The sequence below is a fragment of the Haematobia irritans genome, chromosome 4 (genome assembly GCF_050003625.1).
Source record: "Haematobia irritans isolate KBUSLIRL chromosome 4, ASM5000362v1, whole genome shotgun sequence".
NCBI lineage: Eukaryota > Metazoa > Arthropoda > Insecta > Diptera > Muscidae > Haematobia > Haematobia irritans.
The window spans coordinates 35599837-35627277 of record NC_134400.1 but is presented as its reverse complement, the minus strand read 5'-3'; the positions used below and the strand labels follow the sequence as shown (position 1 = coordinate 35627277).

The 27441-nt window shown below is 33.4% G+C and overlaps 1 protein-coding gene across 1 annotated transcript; it reads left to right on the top strand.

The window, feature by feature from the left end:
• eg (eagle) lies at positions 1-25023 on the top strand. Its single transcript, XM_075305339.1, has 2 exons — positions 1-78; positions 23726-25023. Exons 1-2 carry the CDS (start codon positions 1-3, stop codon positions 24836-24838), a joined length of 1191 nt encoding a protein of 396 aa, XP_075161454.1. The 3' UTR covers positions 24839-25023.
• The last annotated feature ends 2418 nt before the right edge of the window (positions 25024-27441 follow it).

Below are 27441 nucleotides of genomic sequence, written 5' to 3'. Positions count from 1 at the left end.
ATGAACCAGCTGTGCAAAGTATGCGGCGAACCAGCGGCTGGTTTTCATTTTGGCGCCTTTACCTGTGAAGGATGTAAGGTGAGTTATATAAAAAACGCAGAAATTACATTTATTTTATAAGCTTTGGCAAAAAATAAAATGAAAGTGGGATACACGCAGAGAAAGAATATCAACAACCAAACATGTTTCAATAACATAGTGTTACATTTTAATGGGGAAGTGGTTTCAAGAGGACGATGTCAGATGCCAATCAGATCTTTTACGCAACAAATTCAATTAATGTGCCCTCAGAAAGAAGTGAATGAAATTTTCTATAACCGATTTAACATTATTTTAGTTCATGAAAATTAGTTGATTTTAGTCAAATTTTGCCTCATTATAATTATTATACCCTCCACCATAGGATGGGGGATATATTAACTTTGTCATTCCGTTTGTAGCACATCGAAATATTGCTCTAAGACCCCATAAAGTATATATTAGAGGTCTGCACAATTCCATTTGTAAATGCAGAGTACACGTGTACTTGCTACATGAGTACATCTATTTGAGAGATTCGCAAAACAATTGGTACACATTTTGATGAACACCAAAAGCCACGAGTAACTTCTTGTTGCTACTCTGATGACTTCACTACCAACAAACACATATTCCTCTTTCTCTCTTATTGAAGTGTACTCAGAGTGATCACGTCGAGTATGTTGCGAGAACAAAACATCATAGAGTACTACATGTACCACATGCAGTTTCAGAAATACAAAAAAACAGTTAGTCTCCATAATATATGTTTTGGTTTGTTATAAAGAGGGGCAAACGTTAAGGTAAGTGTGTGACATACATAAATATATGAAATATGTGATATACATACATATCTATGATTAATAATAATGGAAAGTTTTGCTTCGCACATACTGAGAAATACTTGTGGTACCACGTGAAGTGAAGAGAATCCATGTTGTACTTTTTCTCAAGTACTTACATTTTTATTGTTCCTTTTTTTCGGAACACATATTGTTTCGGATAAATACTTGGTGGTATTTGACAAGCAAGTGTTCTCTTCACTTCACTACTTGCGCTCTGAGAGAAAGACAGAGTATGTACTATATTCGACAGCGAATTGCATACATGCAGTGAAAAGTTATTCGATGCAGACCTCTAGTATATATATATATTCTGGGTCGTGGTGAAATTCTGAGTCGATCTAAGCATGTCCGTCCGTCCGTCTGTTGAAATCACGCTAACTTCCGAATAAAACAAGCTTGAAACTTGGCACAAGTAGTTGTTATTGATGTAGGTCGGTATTGAAAACAGGCCATATCGGACCACTTTTAGGTAAAGCCCCCTTATAAACCGACGCTCAGATTTGGCTTGCGGAGCCTCTTGGAGGAGCAAAATTCATCGGATCCGGTTGAAATTTCGTACATGGGGTTTGTATATGGTCTCTCACAACCATGCAAAAAATGGTCCAAATCGGTCCATAATTATATATAGCCCCCATATAAACCGATCCTCCGATTAGGCCTGCGGAGCCTCTAAGAGAAGCAAATTTTATCCGATCTGGCAGAAATTTGGTACATAGTACTAGTATATGGTCTCTAATAACTGTGCGAAAATTTTCCACATATAGTCCCCATATAAACCGATCCCCAGATTTGTCCTCCGGAGCCTTTTGGAGGAGCAAAGTTCATCCGATCCGGTTGAAATTTGGAACGTGATATTAGTATATGGCCGCTAACCATGTCACAATTGGTCCATATCTGTCTATAGTTATATATAGCCGGTCCCCAATCACCATTAGCGTAGCTAGACAATTTTCCTAGGGGGGGGCTATAGCCCCCCCTAACTAAAAATTTATAGACTGAATTTATAGGTTCAATTATTGTTATACCCTTCACCACTACTGTGGTACAGGGTATAATAAGTTTGTGCATTTGTATGTAACGCCAAGAAATAGTGGCCATAGACCCATCTTTTAGTATACCGATCGGCTTAGAATTAAATTCTGAGTCGATTTAGCGATGTCCGTCTGTCTGTCTGTCCGTCCGTCTGTCTGTATATGTAATTTTGTGCACAAAGTACAGCTCACATTGTAAGTCCGATCGTCCTCAAATTTGGCATAGGGCCGTTTCTTGGGACAGAGGCAATCGCTATTGGTTTTGGAAAAAATCGGTTCAGATTTAGATATAGCTGCCATATATATTTATCCCCGATTTTGTCATAGTTAGCGTGTTTATGAACCGATTTTCTTGAAATACCGTACATCCAAATATTTTATGAATCTCGAAAATCTTGCAAAATATCAGCCAAATCGGCTCAGATTTAGATAAAGCTCCCATATATATCTTTCGTCCGATTTAGACTCATATGACCACAGAGGCCAAAGTTTACTACCGATCTTCGTGAAATTTTGCACAGAGGGCAGAATTGACATTCTACCAATGCTTGGTAAATTTGATTGAAATCGGTTCAAATTTAGATATAGCTCACATATATAACTTTCGTCCGATTTGAACTTATATGGCCACAAAAGCCAGAGTTTTGCTGTGATTTGCTTCAAATTTTGCACAAGGGGTACGTTTAGTAGTATCGTTAAGTGTGTCAAATTTTGTTTAAATCGGTTCAGATTTAGATAGCTCCCATATATATCTTTCGTCCGATTAGCACTTATATGGCCTCAAAAGCCAGAGTTTTGCCCTGACTCGCTTCAAACTTTGCGCGAGAGGTACGTTTCATGGTGTAGTTATGTGTGCCAAATTTGGTTAAAATCGGTTCAGATTTAGATAAATCTCCCATATATATCTTTCGTCCGATTTAGAATTATATGACCTCAAAAGCCATAGTTTTGCCCTTATTTGCTTCAAATTTTGCACGTACGTTTAATAGTATCGGTAAGTATGCCAAATGTGATTGACTTCGGTTCAGATTTAGGTATAGCTCCCATATATATCTTCGCCCGATTTACACTCATATGACCAAGGGGGCCAAAGTTATTCTCCCATTTACGTGAAATTTTGCAGAGATTGCAGAATTATTATTCTAACTATACATGTCAAATTTAGTCAAAATCGCTTCTGATTATATATAGCTCCCATATATACGTACATCAGAGTTGGGAAATATGGTAGACTGTTACACATTTTAGACCCATTTTCAATGGAAGTTTCCTCCAATTAACTGGATAGCGTTAGCCAATTTAAATTTTAATTCTAGAGATTTTGTAGAAGTAAAAAAATTGTCTCCTTTATATAACTTCCAGCAAATGTGAAGTAGTTGAGATGGTAAAACAAATTTTGGCCTACATAAAGGTGAAGGGTATAATATAGTCGGCCCCGCCCGACTTTAGACTTTACTTACTTGTTTTATTTCATAAAAAAGAATACAAAAATAGATATCAAAATAATATATAATAAAGCAACTAAAAGTAGTTCCACACTTTTCCCAGCAAAAAAATTGGGATTTGTTTTAAAGGCACAACTTTAAAAGCACTTCCAAAAATGTCCTCACAAAGAAGTTAATTATATTATCTACACAGGAAGTTTTTTACTTCAGTTTTTTTTTTTATATTTTAATGCGTAATTTTTGTTTTCTTTTTTCAAATAGTTTAAAAAAAGAGTAAGAATAAATAAAATGGTAAAAATTATTCAAATTTTGCCACAAAAATGCTAAATCCATTATAGAAAAATCGATAATTTTTTCAAACAAGCGTTAGAATGCATTAAAAATCATAAAAAAATATAAAAATTATTATAAATTAATGTTTCTTGAAGCTCGAGGTCTTTATAAATATTTATATAATTCTAACAAAAGGTCGACCAATAATCAAATAAAAAACGAATAAATAAAAATTTTTTATTTGGGAAAATATCACACAATTTTTTAATTCACATTCAAAACTCTGAATTCGGATCACACCATAAGAAGTGATGCAAATTTATTGCAACGGCTGTTGAAACGGTGGACATTCGTTCAATGACGAGTTCCTATTACATTCAGACTGAATAGTCTAAGTGAGCCTGAATCTTAATCGGGCTGCCACTTTAACCTAACCTAACCTAACCTAACCTATTACATTCATCGCTTCACCGCCAATTTTGCACCACTTCCGGACCCAAAAAGAACATTTTCACTTCTTTTTTGGCGACGCTTTTTTGCAGCATTATTAAGATACTAATTTATGAAAGAATAGTTTTAATACCAATTACTATTTTTTAATTAAGATGACTAAACCAGACTAAACAATATAATAAAAGAGCTTTACAGCCTGTGTCTGTATGTCGAATGAGCTCTGTGGATCGACTCAAATGGAAACAAACAGCTGAATTTATAACCAAAAATCAGCTGTTTCTATGCATTTCAGTCGATCGATTGAACTCGTTCGACATACAGAAACAGGCTGTTAGTTATTCAACTAAACCATAAGTTCAATCACAGCTCTATTTCATAAATATCAGACTTCAAACGACTGCTACCACAACCCAAGTAATTCGATTGTGCATGAAAGTCTTTAGCGGAACTTTGTGCGGTTGTATATACTTGTTTAATTTTTAAAAAATGTAAAATCGTAAATAGGTTTTCAAATTCTGGGGGGGGGCTACATTTTTTCTGGGGGGGGTCTAAGCCCCCTCCCCAGAGGCCTTCCTACGCTTATACCAATCACACAAAAATTGGTCCATATCGGTTCACAATCATGTTTGCCATTCGAGCCAAAAATAATCTACCAACATTTTATTTCTATAGAAAATTTTGTTAAAATTTTATTTTTATAGAAAATTTTGTTAAAATTTTATTTTTATATAAAATTTTGTTAAAATTTTATTTTTATAGAAAATTTTGTCAAAATTTCTGTTCTATAGAAAATTTTGTCAAAATTTTATTCCTATAGAAAATTTTGTCACAATTTTATTCCTATAGAAAATTTTGTCACAATTTTATTTCTATAAAAAATTTTGTCAAAATTTTATTTCTATGAAAATTTTGTCAAAATTTTATTTCTATAGAAAATTTTGTTAAAATTTTATTTCTATAGAAAATTTTGTCAAAATTTTATTTCTATAGAAAATTTTGTCAAAATTTTATTTCTATAGAAAATGTTGTCGAAATTTTATTTCTATAGATACTTTTGTCAAAATATTATTTCTATAAACAATTTTGTCAAACTTATATACGTATTTAATCGGCCTTTTCTAGTTTAATATATACCACGTATGGACTACCTTGCAATTTAGAAGACGGTGTTAGGAAGTTTTAAGATACCTTGCCATCGGCAAGTGTTACGCAACCCAAGTAATTCGATTGTGGATGACAGTCTTCAGTAGAAGTTTCTACGCAATCCATGGTGGAGGGTACATAAGCTTCGGCCTGGCCGAACTTACGGCCGTATATACTTGTTTTTTTTTTTTTTTGCTTATTTTAGTGACATGAAGTTAACATGAGAAAAAAAAAGTTGTATACAAATTAAGTGCAGAATTTGACTAAATACGAAGGCAGTTCATATTTTCCTAAGATGGGCGAAGTTTATTTAAAATGCGTTTCCGAAATGAGCAAATTTGTCATTAATTGTATATGTCTGGAACTTCATATAGCACTAAAGACATTTTAACAAACTTTAACCCCAGTTTTTGATGGATGGGGGGTATATTTACTTTGTCATTCCGTTTGTAACACATCGAAATATTGCTCTCAGACCCCATATATTTTGGGTCGTTGTGAAATTCTAACTTCCGAACGAAACAAGCTATCGACTTGAAACTTGGCACAATTAGCTGTTATTGATGTAGGTCGGATGGTATTGCAAATGGGCCATATCGGTTCACTTTTACGTATTGCCCCCATATAAACGGACCCCCATATTTGGCTTGCGGAGCCTCTAAGAGAAGCATATTTTATCCGATCTGGCTGAAATTTAGTACATGATGGTGGTATATGCTTTCTAACAACCATGAAAAAATTAGTCCACATCGGTCCATAATTATAAATAGTCCCCATATAAACCGATCCCCAGATTTGGCTTGCTGAGCCTCTAAGAGAAGCAAATTTCATCCAATCCGGTTGAAATTTGGTACATGGTGTTAGTAAATAGTATCTACAAACATTGCCAGAATTGGTCCTTATCGGTTCACAATTATATATAGCCCCCATATAAACCGATCCCCAGATTTGACCTCCGGAGCCTTTTGAAGGAGCAAACTTCACCCGATCCGGTTGAAATTTGGTACATTTCGCTAGTGTATGGCCGATAAAAATCATGCCACAATTGGTCCGTATATATCTATATTATATATAGCCCCCAAATAAACCGACCCCCAATCACAGAAAAATCACGATTGCCACTCGAACCAAAACTAATCTACCAAAATATTATTGCCGTAGAAAATGTTGTCAACATTTTATTTGTTTAGGAAATTTTGTCAAAATATAATTTCTATACGAAATTTTGTCAAAATTTTATTTCTATGGAAAATTTTGTCAGAATTTTTTTTTTCTGTAGAAAATTTTGCCAAATTTTATTTCTATAGAAAATTTATGAAGTATTTTATAGGAATATTTTGCAAAATCCTCCAAAGCATCAAGAATTCTATCAGACAGTAAAAAATCTGCTATTTTTGGTAGACTCGTGTTCATAATTGTATATTGCCCCCATATAAAGCGACCCCCAAATTTCTATTCTGTTATCTCACGTGGTGGTGATATTAATATCACCGTGGTGGTGATATTAATGAGCTGTGATTAACATTGAACTTCTTTTAGGATGATATGAAAACGAAGGTGTACACTGGTAAGCCATCAACAATTCGAGAGCTCGAAAATCAGATAATTCTGTACAATAATGGCATATGATCTCAATGACGCATGGAATCATTGAAAATTTAGACCCTTGGATCAGTGCTTGAAATACGCTAAGTACAGGCGTATTAAACAAAATTTACTTCTTGTCGGACTACGATATTATACCAATACGTGGAATTGACTTCTGGAATCTTTTAAAGGGCATTATGTACCCCTAAAATTATTATGCATATTTACATATAACACCCTTTATATCAAACGATATCCAAATTTCGCTTTATTGTTTTATACACTTAAATGTCAATACATTTTTTTCCAAAAATTTATTTTTACTTTATTAACCTTCAAATAGTATAGCCAGGGACATTGTGTTTTTATATATCAATTTTTTTTAAATAATATTTTGCAAAATTTCCCATGAAAATTATCTATGCTGGCATTTAACTGTTGTATACTTTTTTGTAAGATTTTTAAATAAATTCCCACGCAACTTAAAAAAATACTAAAAATAGCACAAAACAAAGCAACATTCACTACCAAGGGAATAGAAAATTATATTTTGATAAATTCCAAACGTGTGCGAAATCTCCTGGCATATAAAAAAATGAACACCAACACCAGTCTAAAAAAAAAACCTTTAATATAAAAATAAAAATTTTACGGAGCATTCATTCACAAAATGAACCAGAAATTCAAACCAAAAAAAAAATAAAAAATAAGCTTCAACCCAAATATATGTAATTCAAAATAAAATGCAAAAAAAAATAAAACAAAAGTAAATCGATTTTTAATTAACCCACCAAAGAAATAGCACACATCAAAATTATAACTTATCAAATGATGGGAAAAAATTAGACTGGTGTTGGGTTTTGTTTTTCTAAGTCTACTGATTTCTTTGGCAAACCTAGGTACTGATATCAAAGGAGCCAATGAATTGAATCATTTTTTTTTAACAAAAACTTCCATGGTGTTGAATGTGGCTATTTGTAGATGATCTCTATTGAATTGTGCGATACAAACGGGTATAGGAAAATGCAGTCAATCAATATAAAATTACACACATATTAGATGACTTAGCAAAATAAGAAATCAAAAAAAAAAAAAAATAGAACAAAAATGCTAAGGCTTGAAATAATCGAGCGTACTTGGTCATAGAAACTCAAACTGACAAGATTTGTGAATAACCTACAATTGAGTAGCATCTAAATGAAGCAAATATTTAACACAAAAAATTACTTAAGACTTTTTTCTAAAGGAGAAATGAATATTTAACACGAAAAAATTTATGACATTATTCTCTATCACCTATTCTTGGACTGAGAGTTTTTATTAATTAGAATGTTGAATTGATTAACTTAAAAATTAAAATCCACTGTAGTTTAGTGATTATTATATACTTAAAAAGAGCTTTCCTTACCGAGGATCAATATTTTCTATAGGAATACAATTTTGACAAAATTTTCTATAGAAATAAAATTTTGACAAAATTTATTATAGAAATAAAGTTTTGACAAAATTTTCTATAAAAATAAAATTTTGACAAGATTTTCTATAGAAATAAAATTTCGATAAAATTTTCTATAGAAAAAAAATTTTGACAAAATTTTTTATAGAAATACAATTCTGACAAAATTTTCTATAGAAATATAATTTGAACAATATTTTCTATAGAAATAAAATTTGAACAATATTTTCAATAGAAATAATATTTTGACAAACTTTTCTACACAAATAAAATTTTGACAAAATGTTCTATAGAAATAAAAGTTTCACAAAACTTTCTATAAAAACAAAATTTTGACAACAGTTTGTATAGAAATAAAAGTTTCGCAGGAATAAAATTTTGACAAAATTTTCAACAGGAATAAAATTTTAACAAAAATTTCTATAGAAATAAAATTTTGACAGAATTTTCAATAGAATTAAATATTGACAAAATTTTCTATAGAAATAAAATTTTGACAAAATTTTCTACAGAAATAAATCTTTGACAAAATTTTCTGTAGAAATAAAATTTTGATAAAATTTTTTATAGAAATAAAATTTTGACAAAATTTTCTGTAGAAATAAAATTTTGATAAAATTTTTTATAGAAATAAAATTTTGACAAAATTTTCTATAGAAATAAAATCGATGATTTGAGTTTGGCAAAGGAAAAGAGATATGCTTGCAAATTGGGAGCCACCGTGTTGCAATGGTTAGCATGCCCGCCTTGCATACACAAGGTCGTGGGTTCGATTCCTGCTTCGACCGGACACCAAAACGTTTTTCAGCGGTGGATTATCCCACCTCAGTAATGCTGGTGACATTTCTGAGGATTTCAAAGCTTCTCTAAGTGGTTTCACTGCAATGTGGAACGCCGTTCGCACTCGGCTATAAAAAGGAGGTCCCTTGTCATTGAGCTTAACATGGAATCGGGCAGCACTCAATGATAAGAGAGAAGTTCACCAATGTGGTATCACAATAGACTGAATAGTCTAAGTGAGCCTGATACATCGGGCTGCCACCTAACCTAACCTATGCTTGCAAATTTGTTTAGGCAGTAGCCGACTATCAAACCTTTTTTCGGAAGGTTCAAGCGTAGTTCACTTTGGGTTGAGTGAAGTACCAGAATTTATTCTGATAATTGGTTGATAGTTTTACTGCAAGTAGAGGATGCTGATGAGGAATGTGGTAATTCCGAAACAGCTGTACATCCAACCATCTTGCAGTCTATAGGGCTTTGTCCAAATAAATTTGACAAGCATACTTTTCCTCTGTTGGTTAAGCTACATTTGTAGTTTAGTCAATGCATGGTTTTAAGCTGAAATCAAAAACAACAATAATGAAATAAAATTTTGACAAAATTTTCTATAGAAATAAAATTGTGATAATTTTTGTTTGTAGAAATAAAATTTTAACAAAATTTACTATAAAAAAAATTTTAACAAAATTTTCTACAGAAATAAAATTTTGACAAAATTTTCTATAGAAATAAATTTTTGACAAAATTTTCTACAGAAATACAATTTTGACAAAATTTTCTATAGAAATAAAATTTTGACAAAATTTTCTATAGAAATAAAATTCTGACAAAATTTTCTATAGAAATAATATTTTGACAAAATTTTCTACAGAAATAAAATTTTGACAAAATTTTCTATATAAATAATATTTCGACAAAATTTTCTATAATAAAATTTTGATAAAATTTTCTATAGAAATAAAATTTTGACAAAATTTTCTATAGAAATAATATTTTGACAAAATTTTCTACAGAAATAAAAGTTTGACAAAATTTTCTATAGAAATAACATTTTGACAAAATTTTCTACAGAAATGAAATTGTGACAAAATTTTCTATAGAAATAAATTTTTGACAACATTTTCTATAGAAATAGAATAGAAATAAAATTTTGATAAAATTTTTTTATAGAATTTTTTTATATTATGCCAAAATTTTCTATAGAAATACAATTTTGACAAAATTTTCTATAGAAATAAAATTTTGACAAAATTTTCTATAGAGATGAAATTTTGAAAAAAAAAATCTATAAAATTTTGACTTGAAAAGACGTTTTTATACCCTGCGCCAAACTGTGCAACACGGTTTTAAAAGTCAGTGCATATGTTTGCAACACCCAGAAGGAGACGAGATAGACACATGTTGTCTTTGGCAAAAATGCTCATGGTGGGCTCCTGAGTCGATATAGACATATCTGTCTGTCCGTGAACACATTTTTGTAATCAAAGTCTAGGTCGCAGTTTTAGTCCAATCGACCTCAAATTTGGCACAAGTATATGTTTTGACTCAGAATAGATCCCTATTGATTTTGGAAGAAATCGGTTCAGATTTAGATATAGCTCCCATATATATCTTTCGCCCGATATTGACTAATACGGTCCCAGAAGCTAAAGTTTTACCCCAATTTGGTTGAAATTTTGCACTAAGAGTACAATTAGTACTATAGTCTAGTGTGCCAAATTTGATTGAAATCGGTTCGGATTTAGATATAGCTCCCATATATATCTTTCGCCCGATATGGACTAATACGGTCCCAGAAGCCAGAGTTTTACCCCAATTTGGTTGAAATTTTGCACTAGGAGTACAATTAGTAGTTTAGTCATGTGCATTTTATTGAAATCGGTTCAGATTAAGATATAGCTCCCATATATATCGTTCGCCTGATTTACACTCATATGACCACAGTGGCCAATTTTTACTCCGATTTAGTTGAAATTTTACACAGGGAGCAGAATTAGCATTGTAGGTATGCGTGCCAAATTTGGTTGAAATCGGTTCAGATTTAGATATAGCTCCCATATATAGCTTTTGCCCGATTTACACTCATATGACCGCAGAGGCCAATTTTTAACTCCGATTTAGTTGAAATTTTGCACGGGGAGTAGAATTAGCATTGTAGCTATGCGTGCCAAATTTGGTTGAAATCGGATTAGATTTAGATATAGCTCCCATATGTATGTTTTTCTGATTTCGACAAAAATGGTCAAAATACCAACAATTTCCTTGTAAAATCGCCACTGCTTAGTCGCAAAGTTGTAAAAATGACTCTAATTTCCTAAACTTCTAACACATATATATCGAGCGATAAATCATAAATAAACTTTTGCAAAGTTTCCTTAAAATTGTTTCAGATTTAAATGTTTCCCATATTTTTTACTAACATTGTGTTCCACCCTAGTGCATTAGCCGACTTAAATTTTGAGTCTATAGATTTTGTAGAAGTCTATCAAATTCTGTCCAGATCGAGTGATATTTAAATGTATATATTTGGGACAAACCTTTATATATAGCCCCCAACACATTTGACAGATGTGATATGGTATCGAAAATTTAGATCTACAAAGTGGTGCAGGGTATAATTTAGTCGGCCCCGCCCGACTTTAGTCTTTCCTAACTTGTTTTTTTAATATTTTGTAGATTTTTGGTAAAAATTACTTGAAACTTTGGTAGATTAGTTGTGGCACGAGTGGTAACCGTGTTTGGAACCCCTGTGTCGTGGTGGGTATAAAACGTCAAACATGGAAGATAATATGGTCACCAATTATTTTTACTAGACTTTCATGGTAAATGGTAGCTTACAATTTACCCAACCGATTTTAATTTAATTTTTGAATTTCTTTAGTTCACAAAGTACATACATTAAATAGAGCAAATTGTTGATGAAAGCGAAAAAATTTGACCATTAATTATTTGCCCCTTTAAATTGTGAAGTTTCAAAATCTACAAAAAAAAAAGAAAAAACCAACATCTTTAGTTATGCGTTAAGTGCAAAAATTACTTTTTAAAAGCTGGGTGTTTCTTTGGCTAACTACCACTTTTCTTTTGAGCTTAGACAAATATCAGAAGATTTTTAACTTTCATAAGTTATCTATAATTTGGTAATAATTACAGAGTCCAAAGTTATAGACAAACTAAGACGCAAATTGCGCACAGAAGAAACCGCCAAAAGAATTAGCCAAAATTTATTGTGGCGTTTATGGAATCAACCATGTTTTATTGTCTATCAACCAAGTTCCCACATGGAACACGATTTAATAGGCCTTTAACTCTCTCTCTCCCTATCTCTCTCTCTCTCTCTCTTTTTCAAAGGCCAGTTAAAAAGTAATTACAATTAATTACACCTATTCAACCATATATATGAGGAACAAATGAATAATCTTACGCGCGCTCTCTCTCTCCCTCATTCTTTCTAAAACGTAAAGTGAGAGTGTAGTTGATATCAAATTGGTTGGCTGACGGACAGCATCCCATTTCAAGCAATTAACTGCTGTTTATATTAATCCACCACTGTTTAAGAGAGCGTTTTGTAAATTGCCACAATTTACAAGTGCTAGCTAGCATTAGCATAAATTTCCATTAGATTTACAATACTGCTGTTTCATTTTTATTATATCGTTTTTTGTTTTGGTGTTCTATGAAATTAATTAAATTTAATTATAATTTCAAAACGTAAATGAGATTAGAGATTAAAATGACATAGCCAAGCAAACGAGCCTTTGTCAATTGTGGTTATAGTTGAACGTAGATTAACGTCGGACTTATTTTCCATGGAAGAGTCATTGCAATGCTAAAGTACCAAGCAATTTTATATAAATTTTATTGCTGATATCTCGATATTGCCATAGTGTCATGTATGGTAGAACAAAGGATTATGTTTATTTCGTTATTCGTTTTGTAACTTATATGGGAGGAGATCTCCTAAATAAAAATAATTAAGTTAAGATGAAAATTGGCTCAAAATAATATGCAAATTGGTGTGTAGCCAAATTTGTGAAAATCTGGCAATATAGCTTTACGAGATCAATAAATAAAAAAAATAAATATTTATGTAAGATCTATATGGAAATGTAGAAAAGATCGCCTAATATGAAATTTGAGTAAATATTTATAATAAATATATATGAATCTGAACCGATATTTTGCAGGTTTCATTGATACCTTGTGCCAACTTTGAGTAAGACCCTTATATAAGGATTATATATAAACTGTTCACGATTTAATGCCATTTTTTGGACGAGATGAATCTTTGTAGTTAATGTAAATAACACAAATTTCACTGTTATGTCAAAGCGTTCTGAGTTCGTATAACCTCAAAAAAGTCAAGTTTTACGATACGTATTGAGAAGAACTGGCACACAGCAGGTACTTGTCCTGTACTGGTTGTGAGGTTGGTTTCCCTAATAAATAGTCACCCTCCAGCAAACCTCTAATTCGATATACGACTATACCCTCCATAAACTTATCCACAGATATTTTTTTATGGCTGCACTAAAGGTTATTTGTATACCCTTCACCACTACTGTCGTACAGAGTATAATAAATTTGTCCATTTCTATGAAACGTCAGTCTAAGTCACATATATATATATAATCCGTATTTAGATTCATATGACCACCGGAGAAAAAATTTGTTTCAAATCAGAAAATTTAGATTAATTTTGGAAAAAGTTAACTAAATTGTATCACAAACGCAGATATCACGACGGTTTCACAAAAATAAATAAATCTTTTTCGACATATGCAAGAAAATGTATTAGACAAAATTATTTTTTTTTTTTCGCTTATTAAAGAAAATTTCGAAGTTTGAAGGAAAAAATTAGAATTCAAAATTGAAAAAATGTCCTTAGTACCATACGAAGTTCATGATGGGCGCATTATTGGTAAAATTTACAAATTTTAGGAATTTCGGAACTATATTGTGGGGAACACGAATTTACAAAATCTTTTTACTTCAGTTGTGTATAATTTCCCCCTTTTTAGTTCATTTGACTAACGTACTCAAAAAAAACTATTGAAGTCAAGAAAACATTCTCAAAACAATTCCACTAAATAGAATTAAATTGGCTTTAGTGCCATATGGGGTTCACTTTATTTTTAAGTGTGCTACCAAAAATTATAAAAATGCCTCAAAGTTACCTATAACTCTAATACATATTAATCGCCCGATAAAGTGCACTTTTGTGCAATTGCATAAAAATATTTGCTTTAAATATTTGTCATATTTTTACTAACATTGTGTTTCGTCCCAGGGCGTTAGCCGATTTCAATTTTAGTTGTAGAAAATTCGTAGGAGTAAATATTCTGTTAACATTAGTTCAATTTAAAATTTTTGCATATGGGAATGTAAACTTTTATGTAGCACTAAAAATTGTGATCTACACATTGGTGAAGGGTATAAATAGTATAGTTGGTCCTTCCCGACTTTCCTTATTTTTTTTATAACTATACTTATCGAGAGGTATATTTAAAATTCGAATTCATGGTTTAACAAGTAAGTAAAGTAGAAAGTCGGGCGGGTCCGACTATATCATACCCTAAACCACACTTGGTGAATTATTAAACATAAGCATTTGTGGGGTAACATTGACATAGGTATGGGACATACCGCAGTTGCATATTCAAGAAAATTAAGGAGTATATGTTTATGGGTGCTTTGTCTCAATCTGACTATACCTCATAGTCAGTGTTGCCAGGGAAAATGTAGTATTTTTATACCCTCCATCATAGGATGGGGGTATATTAACTTTGTCATTCCGTTTGTAACACATCGAAATATTGCTCTAAGACCCCATAAAGTATATATATTCTGGGTCGTGGTGAAATTCTGAGTCGATCTAAGCATGTCCGTCCGTCCGTCCGTCCGTCTGTTGAAATCACGCTAACTTCCGAACGAAACAAGCTATCGACTTGAAACTTGGCACAAGTAGTTGTTATCAATGTAGGTCGGACGGTATTGAAAATGGGCTATATCGGTCCACTTTTACGTATAGCCCCCATATAAAGGGACCCTCAGATTTGGCTTGTGGAGCCTCTAAAAGAAGCATATTTCATCCGATCCGGCTGAAATTTGGTATATGGCGTTGGTATATGATCTCTAACAACCATGCAAAAATTGGTCCATATCGGTCCATAATTATATATAGCCCCCATATAAACCGATCCCCAGATTTGGCTTGTGGAGCCTCTAACAGAAGCATATTTCATCCGATCCGGCTGAAATTTGGTATATGGTGTTGGTATATGGTCTCTAACAACCATGCAAAAATTGGTTCACATCGGTCCATAATTATATATAGCCCCCATATAAACCGATCCCCAGATTTGGCTTGCGGAGCCTAAAAGAGAAGCATATTTCATCCGATCCGGCTGAAATTTGGTACATGGTGTTGGTATACGGTCTCTAACAACCGTGCAAAAATTGGTCCACATCGGTCCATAATTATATATAGCCCCCATATAAACCGATCCCCAGATTTGGCTTGTGGAGCCTCTAACAGAAGCATATTTCATCCGATCCGGCTGAAATTTGGTATATGGTGATGGTATATGGTCTCTAACAACCATGTAAAAATTGGTTCACATCGGTCCATAATTATATATAGCCCCCATATAAACCGATCCCCAGATTTGGCTTGCGGAGCCTAAAAGAGAAGCAAATTTCATCCGATCCGGCTGAAATTTGGTACATGGTGCTGGTATATGGTCTCTAACAACCATGCAAAAATTGGTTCCCATCGGTCCATAATTATATATAGCCCCCATATAAACCGATTTGGTACATGATGTTGGTATATGGTCTCTAACAATCATGCAAAAATTGGTCCACATCGGTCCATAATTATATATAGACCCCATATAAACCGATCCCCAGATTTGGCTTGCGAAGCCTCAAAGAGAAGCAAATTTCATCCAATCCGGTTGTAATTTGGAACAGGGTCCATATCGGTCCATAATTATATATAGCCCCCATATAAAACGTTCTCCAGATTTGACCTCCGGAGCCTCTTGGAGGAGCAAAATTCATCCGATCCGGTTCAAAGTAGGAACGTGGTGTTAGTATATGGTCGCTAACAGCCATACCAAAATTAGTCCAATCACACAAAAATTGGTCCATATCGGTTCATAATCATAGTTGCCACTCGAGCCAAAAATAATCGACCAAGATTTTATTTCTATAGAAAATTTTGTCAAAAGTTTATTTCTATAGAAAATTTTGTTAAAATTTTATTTCTGTAGAAATTTTTGTCAAAATTTTCTTTCTATAGAAAATTTTGTCAAAATTTTTATTTCTATAAAAAAATTTTGTGAAAATTTTATTTCCATAGAAAATTTTTTAATATTTTCTTTCTGTAGAAAATTTTGTCAAAATTTTATGTCTACTTTGTCAAACTGAATTATATACGTATTGGATCGATCTTTTTTGATTTAATATATACCACGTATGGACATACAATTTAGAAGATGGTGTTAGGAGGTTTTAAGATACCTTGCCATCGGCAAGCGTTACCGCAACTTAAGTAATTCGATTGTGGATGGCAGTGTTTAGAAGAAGTTTCTACGCAATCCATGATGGAGGGTACATAAGCTTCGGCCTGGCCGAACTTACGGCCGTATATACTTGTTTCTTGTTAAATCTCTATAAAAATAAATTTTTGGAAAAAGTTTCTATAAACAAATTTTTGTAAGAAATTTTTCTATAGAAATAAAATCTTGAGAAAAAAATTCCATAGAAATAAAATTTTGAGAAAATTTTTTATAGAAATATTTTGGAAAAAAAATTGCTATAGAAATACAATTTTGACAACATTTTCTATAGAAATAAAATGTTGACAAAATTTTCTACAGGAATAAAGTTTTGATAAAAATTTCTATAGAAATATTTGTTTGGTAGATTTGTGGTCATTTTTGGTAATCTTCAAATTTTGCTATATTTTTTTGGAACGAGTGGTAAATGTTGCTAAAGATCAAACCTTGCCGGCTTCTAATTTCCTCCTCTAGAGCCACCAAAATGTAAAAATTATTACAAATTGTGTTGAGTTAAAATGTCTCTACATTGTGGTCCAACGTGCCTACAAGACGCTAAATATTAGAAAAACCCTATATATAGGGAATTTCCCCTACTTCTAGCAACACTGGCTGTAGTTGATATTGCACCTACGGACTTAACATAGTATGCCACTAATATTGAGTCTATTATTAAATAAAGAGAAAATCGTTCAATTAGTGTGGGTAATATATCCAAATTTATAAAAAATCTAGCAATATTCTTATGTAAGGGCTACAAGTACGTATAAATACGATCGGCCAGTACATAAAAATTTGAAATTTGAGTAACATTGGTTAATAAATAAGAGTACTATGGCAAAATTTGGGAAATTCGAGCGATGCATATATGGAAGCTATATCTACATCTGAACCAATTTGCATAATATTTTGCGGGTTTGATTAATACCACAAAAGGTTACCTTGTGCAAAATTTGAGAAAGATCAGTTAAGAAATGAGGCCTGTATGATCAAACATAAGGTTATAAGGGGCGAATTTTTCAAAATCGGGCGATACATATATGGGAGCTATATCTACATCTGAACCGATTTCGATGAAATTTTGCACATATAGTTAGTATTATAGAGGACTGGATCTAGCCAACTTTTAGTAAGATTGGTTAATTAATAAGGGTTCTATGGCCAACTTTGGGAAAATCGGGCTTTTTATATATATATGGGAGCTATATCTAAATCTGAACCTATTTTGATGATTTTTTTGCACATATAGTTAGTGCTATAGAAAACTACATTTAGCCAAATTTGAGTAAGATCGGTTGATAAATAAAGGTTTTGTGGCCAAATTTGGGAAAATCGGGCGATACATATATATGAGAGCTATATATAAATCTGAACCGATTTGGATGAAATTTTGCAGACTTGAAGGGCGATGAAAAAGATTACCTTTTGCCAAATTTGGTGACGATCCGTTTGAAAAGAAGCGCAACGTGACCCCATTTGTCGAAATCGGGCGATACATATATATGGGAGCTATATCTAAATTTGATCCGATTTCTTCCAAATCCAATAGCGTTCGTCCTTGTGCCCAAAAAACTCCCTGTACCAAATTTCATCAAAATCGGGTAATAATTGCGACCGGAATCCTGTGAACAACAAATACATGGACGGACGGACACCAAGCGCTAGATCGACTCAGGAGGTGATTCTGAGTCGCTCGGTATATATTTTATGGGGTCTAAAATCAATATTTCTGGTAGGCACATTTTTTGGCAGATCAAACTTATTATACCCTGACCACTATGTGGTTTAGGGTATAAAAATGTAGTCATACTTGTAGTTAATTTTATTTTTTTACTTCGAGATATATGCAGACGGTGGCTGCTATATATTTAACTAACTAATGCTACATCTGGTTATCTCAGTATTTGATGTGATGTACGAATAATAAATATCGTGTGAGGATGGTTTACAATGACCTTGACTTTTTCTCACATTTTCATCAGATTTGCAGTTTGTTGCCTTCATTTTGTTCCCAATCTGACACCATGCTATAATAAGGTTTTGTGTTTTTTTATATATATATGGCAGCTTTTATTCTTTTACCATCAGCCTCAACGCTTCTGTCATCATCATCGTCGTCATGAATGCTGCTGCTATCATTAACAACCATTGGCTATGGTAGCAGTTTTAAATACACCATCATGGTCTTAAGTATCTTAGCCATTGCCATTACTAGCTGATGGGATGTCTGAATGACTGCTAGTCGGCAGCCTCAGCGTCAGTAAATATCTGCTCCTCTTTTCAGCTTAATCGAAATTACATATCAACCACATCATGTGTTATTTGCCTCTTTAACATTTGTTATTAAGTGTTTGTTTAATTAATATTTATTGTGCCATTTATAGTTATGCCTTTACTAAATTAAACAAATCGAACCAACCAAAGTTAAGTAAGTTAAGAACATTTGAAATAGATTTCTATCGAAGTGTTTTTGAAAGGTATAACATCAGACACTGAATTTTTCGACATGAAGGAAACATACATCCGGCTGAAATTAGAATGTCGCTTGAAACGACTACAGTGGATCTTAGATCCACTATGTAACATTTTTGTCAATGTACCACAATAGAATAGGAGGTATATTAACTTTATCATTCAGTTGGCAACACAGGAATATATATTTTGGGTCGTGGTGAAATTATGAGTCGATCTAGCGATGTCCGTCCGTCCGAACGAAATAAACTATCGACTTGAATCTTTGTAGAAGTAGTTGTTAATGATGTAGGTCGGATGGTATTGCAAATGAGACATATTGGAAAACTTTTATGTGTAGCCCTAATAGAAACTGATCCATTTTGGTCCGATCGGACCAAAATAGGTCTAACAAGTATAGACGGCCGTAAGTTCGGCCAAGCCGAATCTTATGTACCCTGCACCATGGATTGCTTAGAAACTTCTACGAAAGACTTGTTATACACAATCGAATTACTTCGGTTGTGGTATCTTAAATCGTTTTCTAAATTGTGAGTTAGTCCACACGTGGTATATATTAGACAAAAAGGTATGTAAGTCTACAAATAATTACGAATCGATATGGACTTTTGAACGGTACGTAGGGAGCCAGAATTGAAATATGGGGGTCGCTTATATGGGGGCTATATACAATTATGAACTTGATATGGACCAATTTTTGTGTGATTGGGGATCGATTTATCTGAGGGCTATATATAACTATAGACCGATATGCACCTAGTTAGGCATGGTTGTTAACGGCCATATACTAGCCAATGTACCAAATTTAAACTGACTCGGAGGAAATTTACTCCTCCAAGAGGCTCCAAAACCAAATCTCGGGATCGATTTATATGGGGGCTATATATGATTATGGACTTATATGGACCACTTTTGGCATGGTTGTTAAATATCATATACTACCACCACGTACCAATTTTCAATCAGATCGGATGAATTTTGCTTCTCCACAAGGCCCCGGAGGTCAAATCTGGGGATCGGTTTATATGGGGGCTATATATAATTATGGACTGATATGAACCAATTCATGCATGGTTGTTGGATACCATATACTAACATCACGCACCAAATTTCAATCGAATCCGATGAATTTTGCTCTTCCAAGGGGCTCCGGAGGTCAAATCTGGGGATCGGTTTATATGGGGGCTATACATAATTATGGACCGATTTCGACCAATTTTTGCATGGGTATTTGAGGCCATATATTAACACCACGTACCAAATATCAACTGAATCAGATGAATTTTGGTCTTCCAAGAGGCTCCGGAGGTCAAATCTGGCGATCGGTTTATATGGAGCTATATATAATTATGCACCGATGTGGACCAATTTTTGCATGGTCATTAGAGACCATATACTAACATCATGTACCAAATTTCAACCAGATAGGATGAAATTTGCTTCTATTAGAGGCTCCGCAAGCCACATCTGGGGATCGGTTTATATGGGGGCTATATATAATTATGGACCGATATGGACCAATTTCTGCATGGTTGTTAAAGACCATATACTAACACAATGTACCAAATTTCAGCCGGATCGGATGAAATTTTCTTCTCTTAGAGGCTCCGAAAGCCAAATCGGGGGATCGGTTTATATGGGGGATATATATAATTATGGACCGATGTGGACCAATTTTAGCATGGTTGTTAGAGACCATATACTTACACCATGTACCAATTTTCAGCCGGATCGGATGAAATTTGCTTCTCTTAGAGGCTCCGCAAGCCAAATCGGGGGATCGGTTTATATGGGGACTATATATAATTATTGACCGATGTAGACCAATTTTTGCATAGTTGTTAGAGACCATATACTAACACCATGTACCAAATTTCAGCCGGATCGGATGAAATTTGCTTCTCTTAGAGGCTCCGAAAGCCAAATCGGGTGATCGGTTTATATGGGGGCTATATATAATTATGGACCGATGTGGACCAATTTTTGCAGAGTTGTTAGAGACCATATACTAACACCATGTACCAAATTTCAGCCGAATCGGATGAAATTTGCTTCTCTTAGAGGTTCTACAAGCCAAATTTGGGGGTCCGTTTATATGGGGGCTATAGGTAAAAGTGGACCGATATGGCCCATTTGCAATACCATCCGACCTACATCAATAACAACTACTTGTGCCAAGTTTCAATTCGATAGCTTGTTTCGTTCGGAAGTTAGCGTGATTTCAACAAACGGACGGACGGACGGACGGACGGACGGACGGACATGCTCAGATCGACTCAGAATTTCACCACGACCCAGAATATATATACTTTATGGGGTCTTAGAGCAATATTTCGATGTGTTACAAACGGAATGACAAAGTTAATATACCCCCCATCCTATGGTGGAGGGTATAAAAAATTATTAATTTGGTCAGATGGTCGGACCAAATGAAATGAAATTTGGTTGATTTTTGTCCATTTTCGTCAAATCGGTATTTTTATACCCTCCACCATAGGATGGGGGGTATATTAACTTTGTTATTCCGTTTGTAATACATCGAAATATTGCTCTAAGACCCCATAAAGTATATATATTCTGGGTCGTGGTGAAATTCTGAGTCGATCTGAGCATGTCCGTCCGTCTGTTGAAATCACGCTAAATTCCGAACGAATCAAGCTATCGACTTGAAACTTGGCACAAGTAGTTGTTATTGATGTCGGTCGAATGGTATTGCAAATGGGCCATATCGGTCTACTTTTACGTATAGCCCCCATATAAACGGACCCCAAAATTTGGCTTGCGGGGACACTAAGAGAAGCAAATTTCATCCGACCCGGTTGAAATTTGATACATAGTGTTTGTATATGGTCTTTAACAACCATGCAAAAATTGGTCCACATCGGTCCATAATTATATATAGCCCCCATATAAACGGGCCCCCAAATTTGGCTTGCAGAGCCTATAAGAGAAGCGTATACCATCCGATTTGGCTAAAATTTGGTACATGGTGTTGGTGTATGGTCTCTAACAACCTTGCAAAAATTGGTCGAAATCGGTCAATAATTATATATAGCCCCCATATAAACCGATCACCAGATTTGACCGCCGGAGCCTCTTGGAAGAGCAAAATTCATCCGATTCCGTTGAAATTTGGTACGTGATGTTAATATATGGTATCCACCAACCATGCAGGAATTGGTTCATATCAGTCCATAATTATATATAGCCCCCATATAAACCGATCCCCAGATTTGACCTCCGGTGCCTTTTGGAGAAGCAAAATTCATCCGATCTGATTGAAATTTGGTACTACCACCATATGATATTTAACAGCCATGTCAAAAGTGATCCGTATCAGTCCATAATCATATATAGCCCCCATATAAATCGATTCCGAGATTTGGTTTTGGAGCCTCTTGGAGGAGCAAATTTCATCCGAGTCAGTTGAAATTTGGTACATTGTGCTAGTATATGGCCGTTAACTACCATGCCTAACTAGGTCCATATCGGTCCATAGTTATTTATAGCCCTCAGATAAATCGATCCCCAATTACACAAAAATTGGTCCATATCAATTTCATAATTCGATATAGCCCCCATATAAGCGACCCCATATTTCAATTCTGGCTCTCTACGTACCGTGCAAAAGTCCATGTCGATTCGTAATTATTTGTAGACTTACCTATACATAACTTTTTTGTCTAATATATACCACGTATGGACTAACTCACAATTTAGAAAACGATGTTAAGAAGTTTTAAGATACCACAACCCAAATAATTCGATTGTGGATGACAGTCCTTCGTAGAAGTTTCTACGCAATCCATGGTGGAGGGTACATAAGATTCGGCCTGGCCGAACTTACTGCCGTATATACTTGTTTTTGTTTTTTATTTTTTTCAAAATATTCTATAGAAATAAAATTTCGACAAAATTGTCTGTAGAAATAAAATGTTAACAAAATTTTCTATAGAAATAAAGTTTTAACAAAATTTTCTCTAGAAATAAACTTTTAACAATTTTTTCTATAGAAATAAAATTTTGGCTACATTTTCTATAAAACTGAAATTTTGACAAAATTTCCTAAAGAAATGAGATTTTTACAAAATTTTCTAATGAACTAATTTTTAATTAAGTTTTCTACAGAAATAAAATTTTTACAATAGAAACAAAATTTTGTCAAGATTTTCAATAGAAAAAAATTTGACAAGAATTTCTAGAGAAATAAAATTTTAACAAAATTTTCTATAGAAATGAAATATTCACATAAATTTCTATAGAAATAAAATTTTGACGAAATTTTCTATAGAATTAACATTTGGACAAAATTTTCTATAGAAATAAAAATTTAACAAAATTTTCTATCTAAGTAAAATTTTGAAAAAATTTTAACTTTTAAATGATTTTAATTTAATTTGGGAAAATTGTCCTCTGGTTCGACTTTTGGTCCAATTTTGAAAAAATATTGGTCCAAAAAAAAGTATTAATATTAATTGTGGCAACACTGCTCCGGAACCTTTTGGATGAGAAAATTCATCCGATGCCGTTGAAATGTGGTACGCAACTATGTAAAATTGGCCAAATATCCGCTGTGCTCTATTTCCGAAATTTGATTTTATTCTTTTTTTATCAATTACAAAATTATCATTTACAAAATTTGCTTATCCTCTCATTTCAGTCTTTCTTTGGCCGCACTTACAACAACATCTCAGCCATAGCTGGGTGCAAAAATAATGGAGATTGTGTCATCAATAAGAAAAATCGCACTGCTTGCAAAGCGTGCCGGCTGCGTAAATGCCTACTAGTAGGCATGTCTAAAAGTGGCTCCAGATATGGACGCCGTTCGAATTGGTTTAAAATCCACTGCCTGCTGCAGGAGCAACAGTCTAGTGGAGCTTCAACGGGGCAAAATGCAAGCAACAGTAATAATAGTAACCTAGAACAATTAGCGAGACTGCATCAAATTCATGCCCGCCAAACCTATCAGGACAAAACAAATCCCTGCATCAAATCCGCCATGGGAGGAGCAACAGTGCTTAGTATACCGCCTACAACTACAAATAATAACTCCGCCGTCCATGTGGGGAATACTAATTTGAATAATTTTTTAAATCCTGCGAAATTTTTCAATGGCTCTGAGGCTTTGAACCAGCATAGCAATAATAACAACAATAGTAGCAGTAATAAAAGCCACAATGAATCCCGCCTAAGCGATACACCCAGTGATTCGGGAGCCTCTTCGGCTGGAGATCCCAATGATGATTGTACCAGTACAACAAGCCTAAGACATCAGAATTACAACCATCAGCAACATCGTAATCATCTGCATGCCCATCAACATGCCCTTCTCAAATCCGATAGAAATTGTAACTCAGCTCATCAGTCCATGGATAATGGTGATGAAGATTCAGATGAGCGAGAAAGACGACGGCAACAATTTTTACAAATTTTTCGTAGTCATTCAGAGCCATTGCATAGTCCATTTGCCCCATTTGCTTTTAGCCAATTACCACCACCTTCTACGGTAGTGGCTACATCAGCTTTAGCTGGTTCACCGCCTGTATTTATGTTACCCGCTTTGAAGAGTCAAGAGAATTTTCTAAAAAGTGATGAAGAAGTTCAAGATGAACCGATTGATTTGTCAATAAAATCAAGAAATAGTCAGACACCACAAAGACGAGAAGAAGATGAGAAAAGTCTGTCGCCAGAACCTGAAATGGAATGTACCAAGGGTGGGGTAGGAGTTTTAGATTTGACCCTAGTTAGATCAACACAAACCCTAACGGGTTGAAAATGAGATTAGTATATATTTCACAATAATTTATAAGTAGTTTAATTATGTATATAAATGATTAGGCCTAAAAGTATGCTTCAGGTTACTTTCTGGATGACAAAAGCCTAACTAGAGGCTTTAAAATTTGAATTGAAATCGGGAAATACGTAAGAAATTCGAAAAATAAAGCAAAAACAAGTTTCTATCATGACTTTTTCAGATCTTTAGGCAGTTGGTTGCCACTAAAGTGCGAATTTTATTTATTTCGATTTAGTGTTTGAATCATTTATGATGGTTTTGTAATCTTGTTCTTATCACCATGGCGTTTGCATCGCTACTAGTACCATTTTAACGACTTTATTTCTATAAAAAATTTTACTTCCATAAACAATTTTTCTATAGAAAGAAAATTTTGACAAAATTTTCTATAGAATCAAAATTACGAAATTTTCTATTAAAAAATAATATTTTGACAAAATTTTCTATAGAAATAAAATTCTGTATAGAAATACAATTTTTGACAAACTTTTTCTGTATTTTGACAAAACTTTTCTACAAAAATAAAACTTTTACAAAATCCTCCACAGAGATACAATTTTCACAAAATTTTCTATAGAAATAAAATTTTGACAAAATTTTCTATAGAAAAAAAAATACGAAATTTTCTATTAAAAAGTAAAATTTTGACAAAATTTCCTATAGAAATTAAGTGTTGGCAAACTATTCTATATAAATAAAATGTTTACAACATTTTCTATATAAATAAAAGTTTCACAAAATTTCCTATAGAAATAAATTTTTGAAAAAATTTCTGTAGAAATAAAATTTTGACACAATAAAATTGTGACAAAAGCTCCTATAGAAATAATTTTTTGACAAAATTTTCTAAAGAAATAACATTTTGACAAAATTTTCTATAAAAATAAAATTTTAACAAAATTTTCTCTAGAAATAACATTTTTGACAAACTTTTTCTGTATAAATAAAATTTTGACAAAATTTTTCTAGAGAAATAAATTACAAAAAAAATTATAGAAAAGATTACGAAATTTTCTATTCAAAAATAAAAGTTTCTATAGAAACAAAAAAATTGTGACAAAAGTTTCTATAGAAATACATTTTTGACAAAATTTTCTGTAGAAATAAAATTTTAACAAAATTTTCTATAGAAATAAAATTGTGAGAAAATTTTCAATAGAAACAAAATAACGAAATATTCTACTAAAAAATAAAATTTTGACAAAATTGGACAAAAATAGTAATAAAATTTGGACAACATTTTCTATTGAAATAAAATTTTGACAAAATTAAACTTATACAAAATTTTCTATAGTAATAAAATTTTGTCATTGGCAGGTGTTGGCACAATCCAATTTTTTATCAGAACTTCCTACGCCATACATGGTTTATACTTGTTATACACTCCACATTAAGATGGGGGGTACATTAACTTTGTCATTACGTTTGTAACACATTGAAATATTGCTCTAAGACCCCATAAAGTATTATATTCTGGGTCGGGGTGAAATTCTGAGTTATCTAAGCGTGTCCGTCCGTCAGTCTGTTGAAATCTCGCTAACTTCCGAACGAAACAAGCTATCGACTTGAAACTTGGCACAAGTACTTGTTATTGATGTAGGTCGTATGGTATTGCAAAGGGGCCATATCGGATCACTTTTACGTATAGCCCCCATACAAACCGGCGCTCAGATTTGGCTTGCCTCTTGGAGGAGCAGAATTCATCCGATCCGGTTGAAATTTGGTACATTGTGTTACTATATGGTTTCTAACAACCATGCAAAAATTGATCCATATCGGTCCATAATTATATATAGCCCCCATATAAACCGATCCTTGCGGTACAGGCTCCGCAAATCTCATCCGATCCGGATGAAATTTAGTACATGGTGTAAGTATCTAACAACTGCACAAAGTTGGTTCACATCGGTCCATAATTATATACAGCCCCCATATAAACCGATCCCCAGATTTGAACTCCGGAGCCTCTAAGAGAAGCAAATTTCATCCGATCTGGCTAAAATTTGGTACATGGTGTTAGTATATGGTCTCTAACAACCATGCAAAAATTGGTCCACATCGATCAATAATTATATATAGCCCCCATATAAACCAATCCCAAGATTTGGCTTGCGGTACAGGCTCCGCAAATTTCATCACATCGGTCCATAATTATATATAGCCCCCATATAAACCGATCCCCGATTTGGCTTGCGGAGAAGCAAATTTCATCCGATCCGGCTAAAACTTGGTACATGGTGTTAGTATATGGTCTCTAACAACCATGCAAAAATTGGTTCACATCAGTCTATAATTATATATAGCTCCCATATAAACCGATTCCCAGATTTGGTGAAATTTGGGACATTGCGCTAGTATATGACCGCTAACAACCATGCAAAAATTGGTCCATATCGGTCTACAGTTATATATAGCCGATCCACAAAAATAATCTACCAAAATTTTATTTCTATAGAAAATTTTGTCAAGTTGTTATTTCTATAGAAAATTTTGTCAAACTGAATTATAAACACACGTAATCAGCCTTTTTTGTTGAATATATACCCCGTGTAGACTAACTTACAATTGTGAAGACGGCGTTA

What these genes read in the sequence shown, in the direction of transcription:
- eg (XM_075305339.1), top strand. Translation starts at nt 1, where the DNA reads ATGAACCAGCTGTGCAAAGTATGCGGCGAACCAGCGGCTGGTTTTCAT. An exon ending in TTACCTGTGAAGGATGTAAG is followed by an intron (nt 79 to 23,725) that starts GTGAGTTATATA and finishes CTCTCATTTCAG; the next exon opens with TCTTTCTTTGGCCGCACTTA.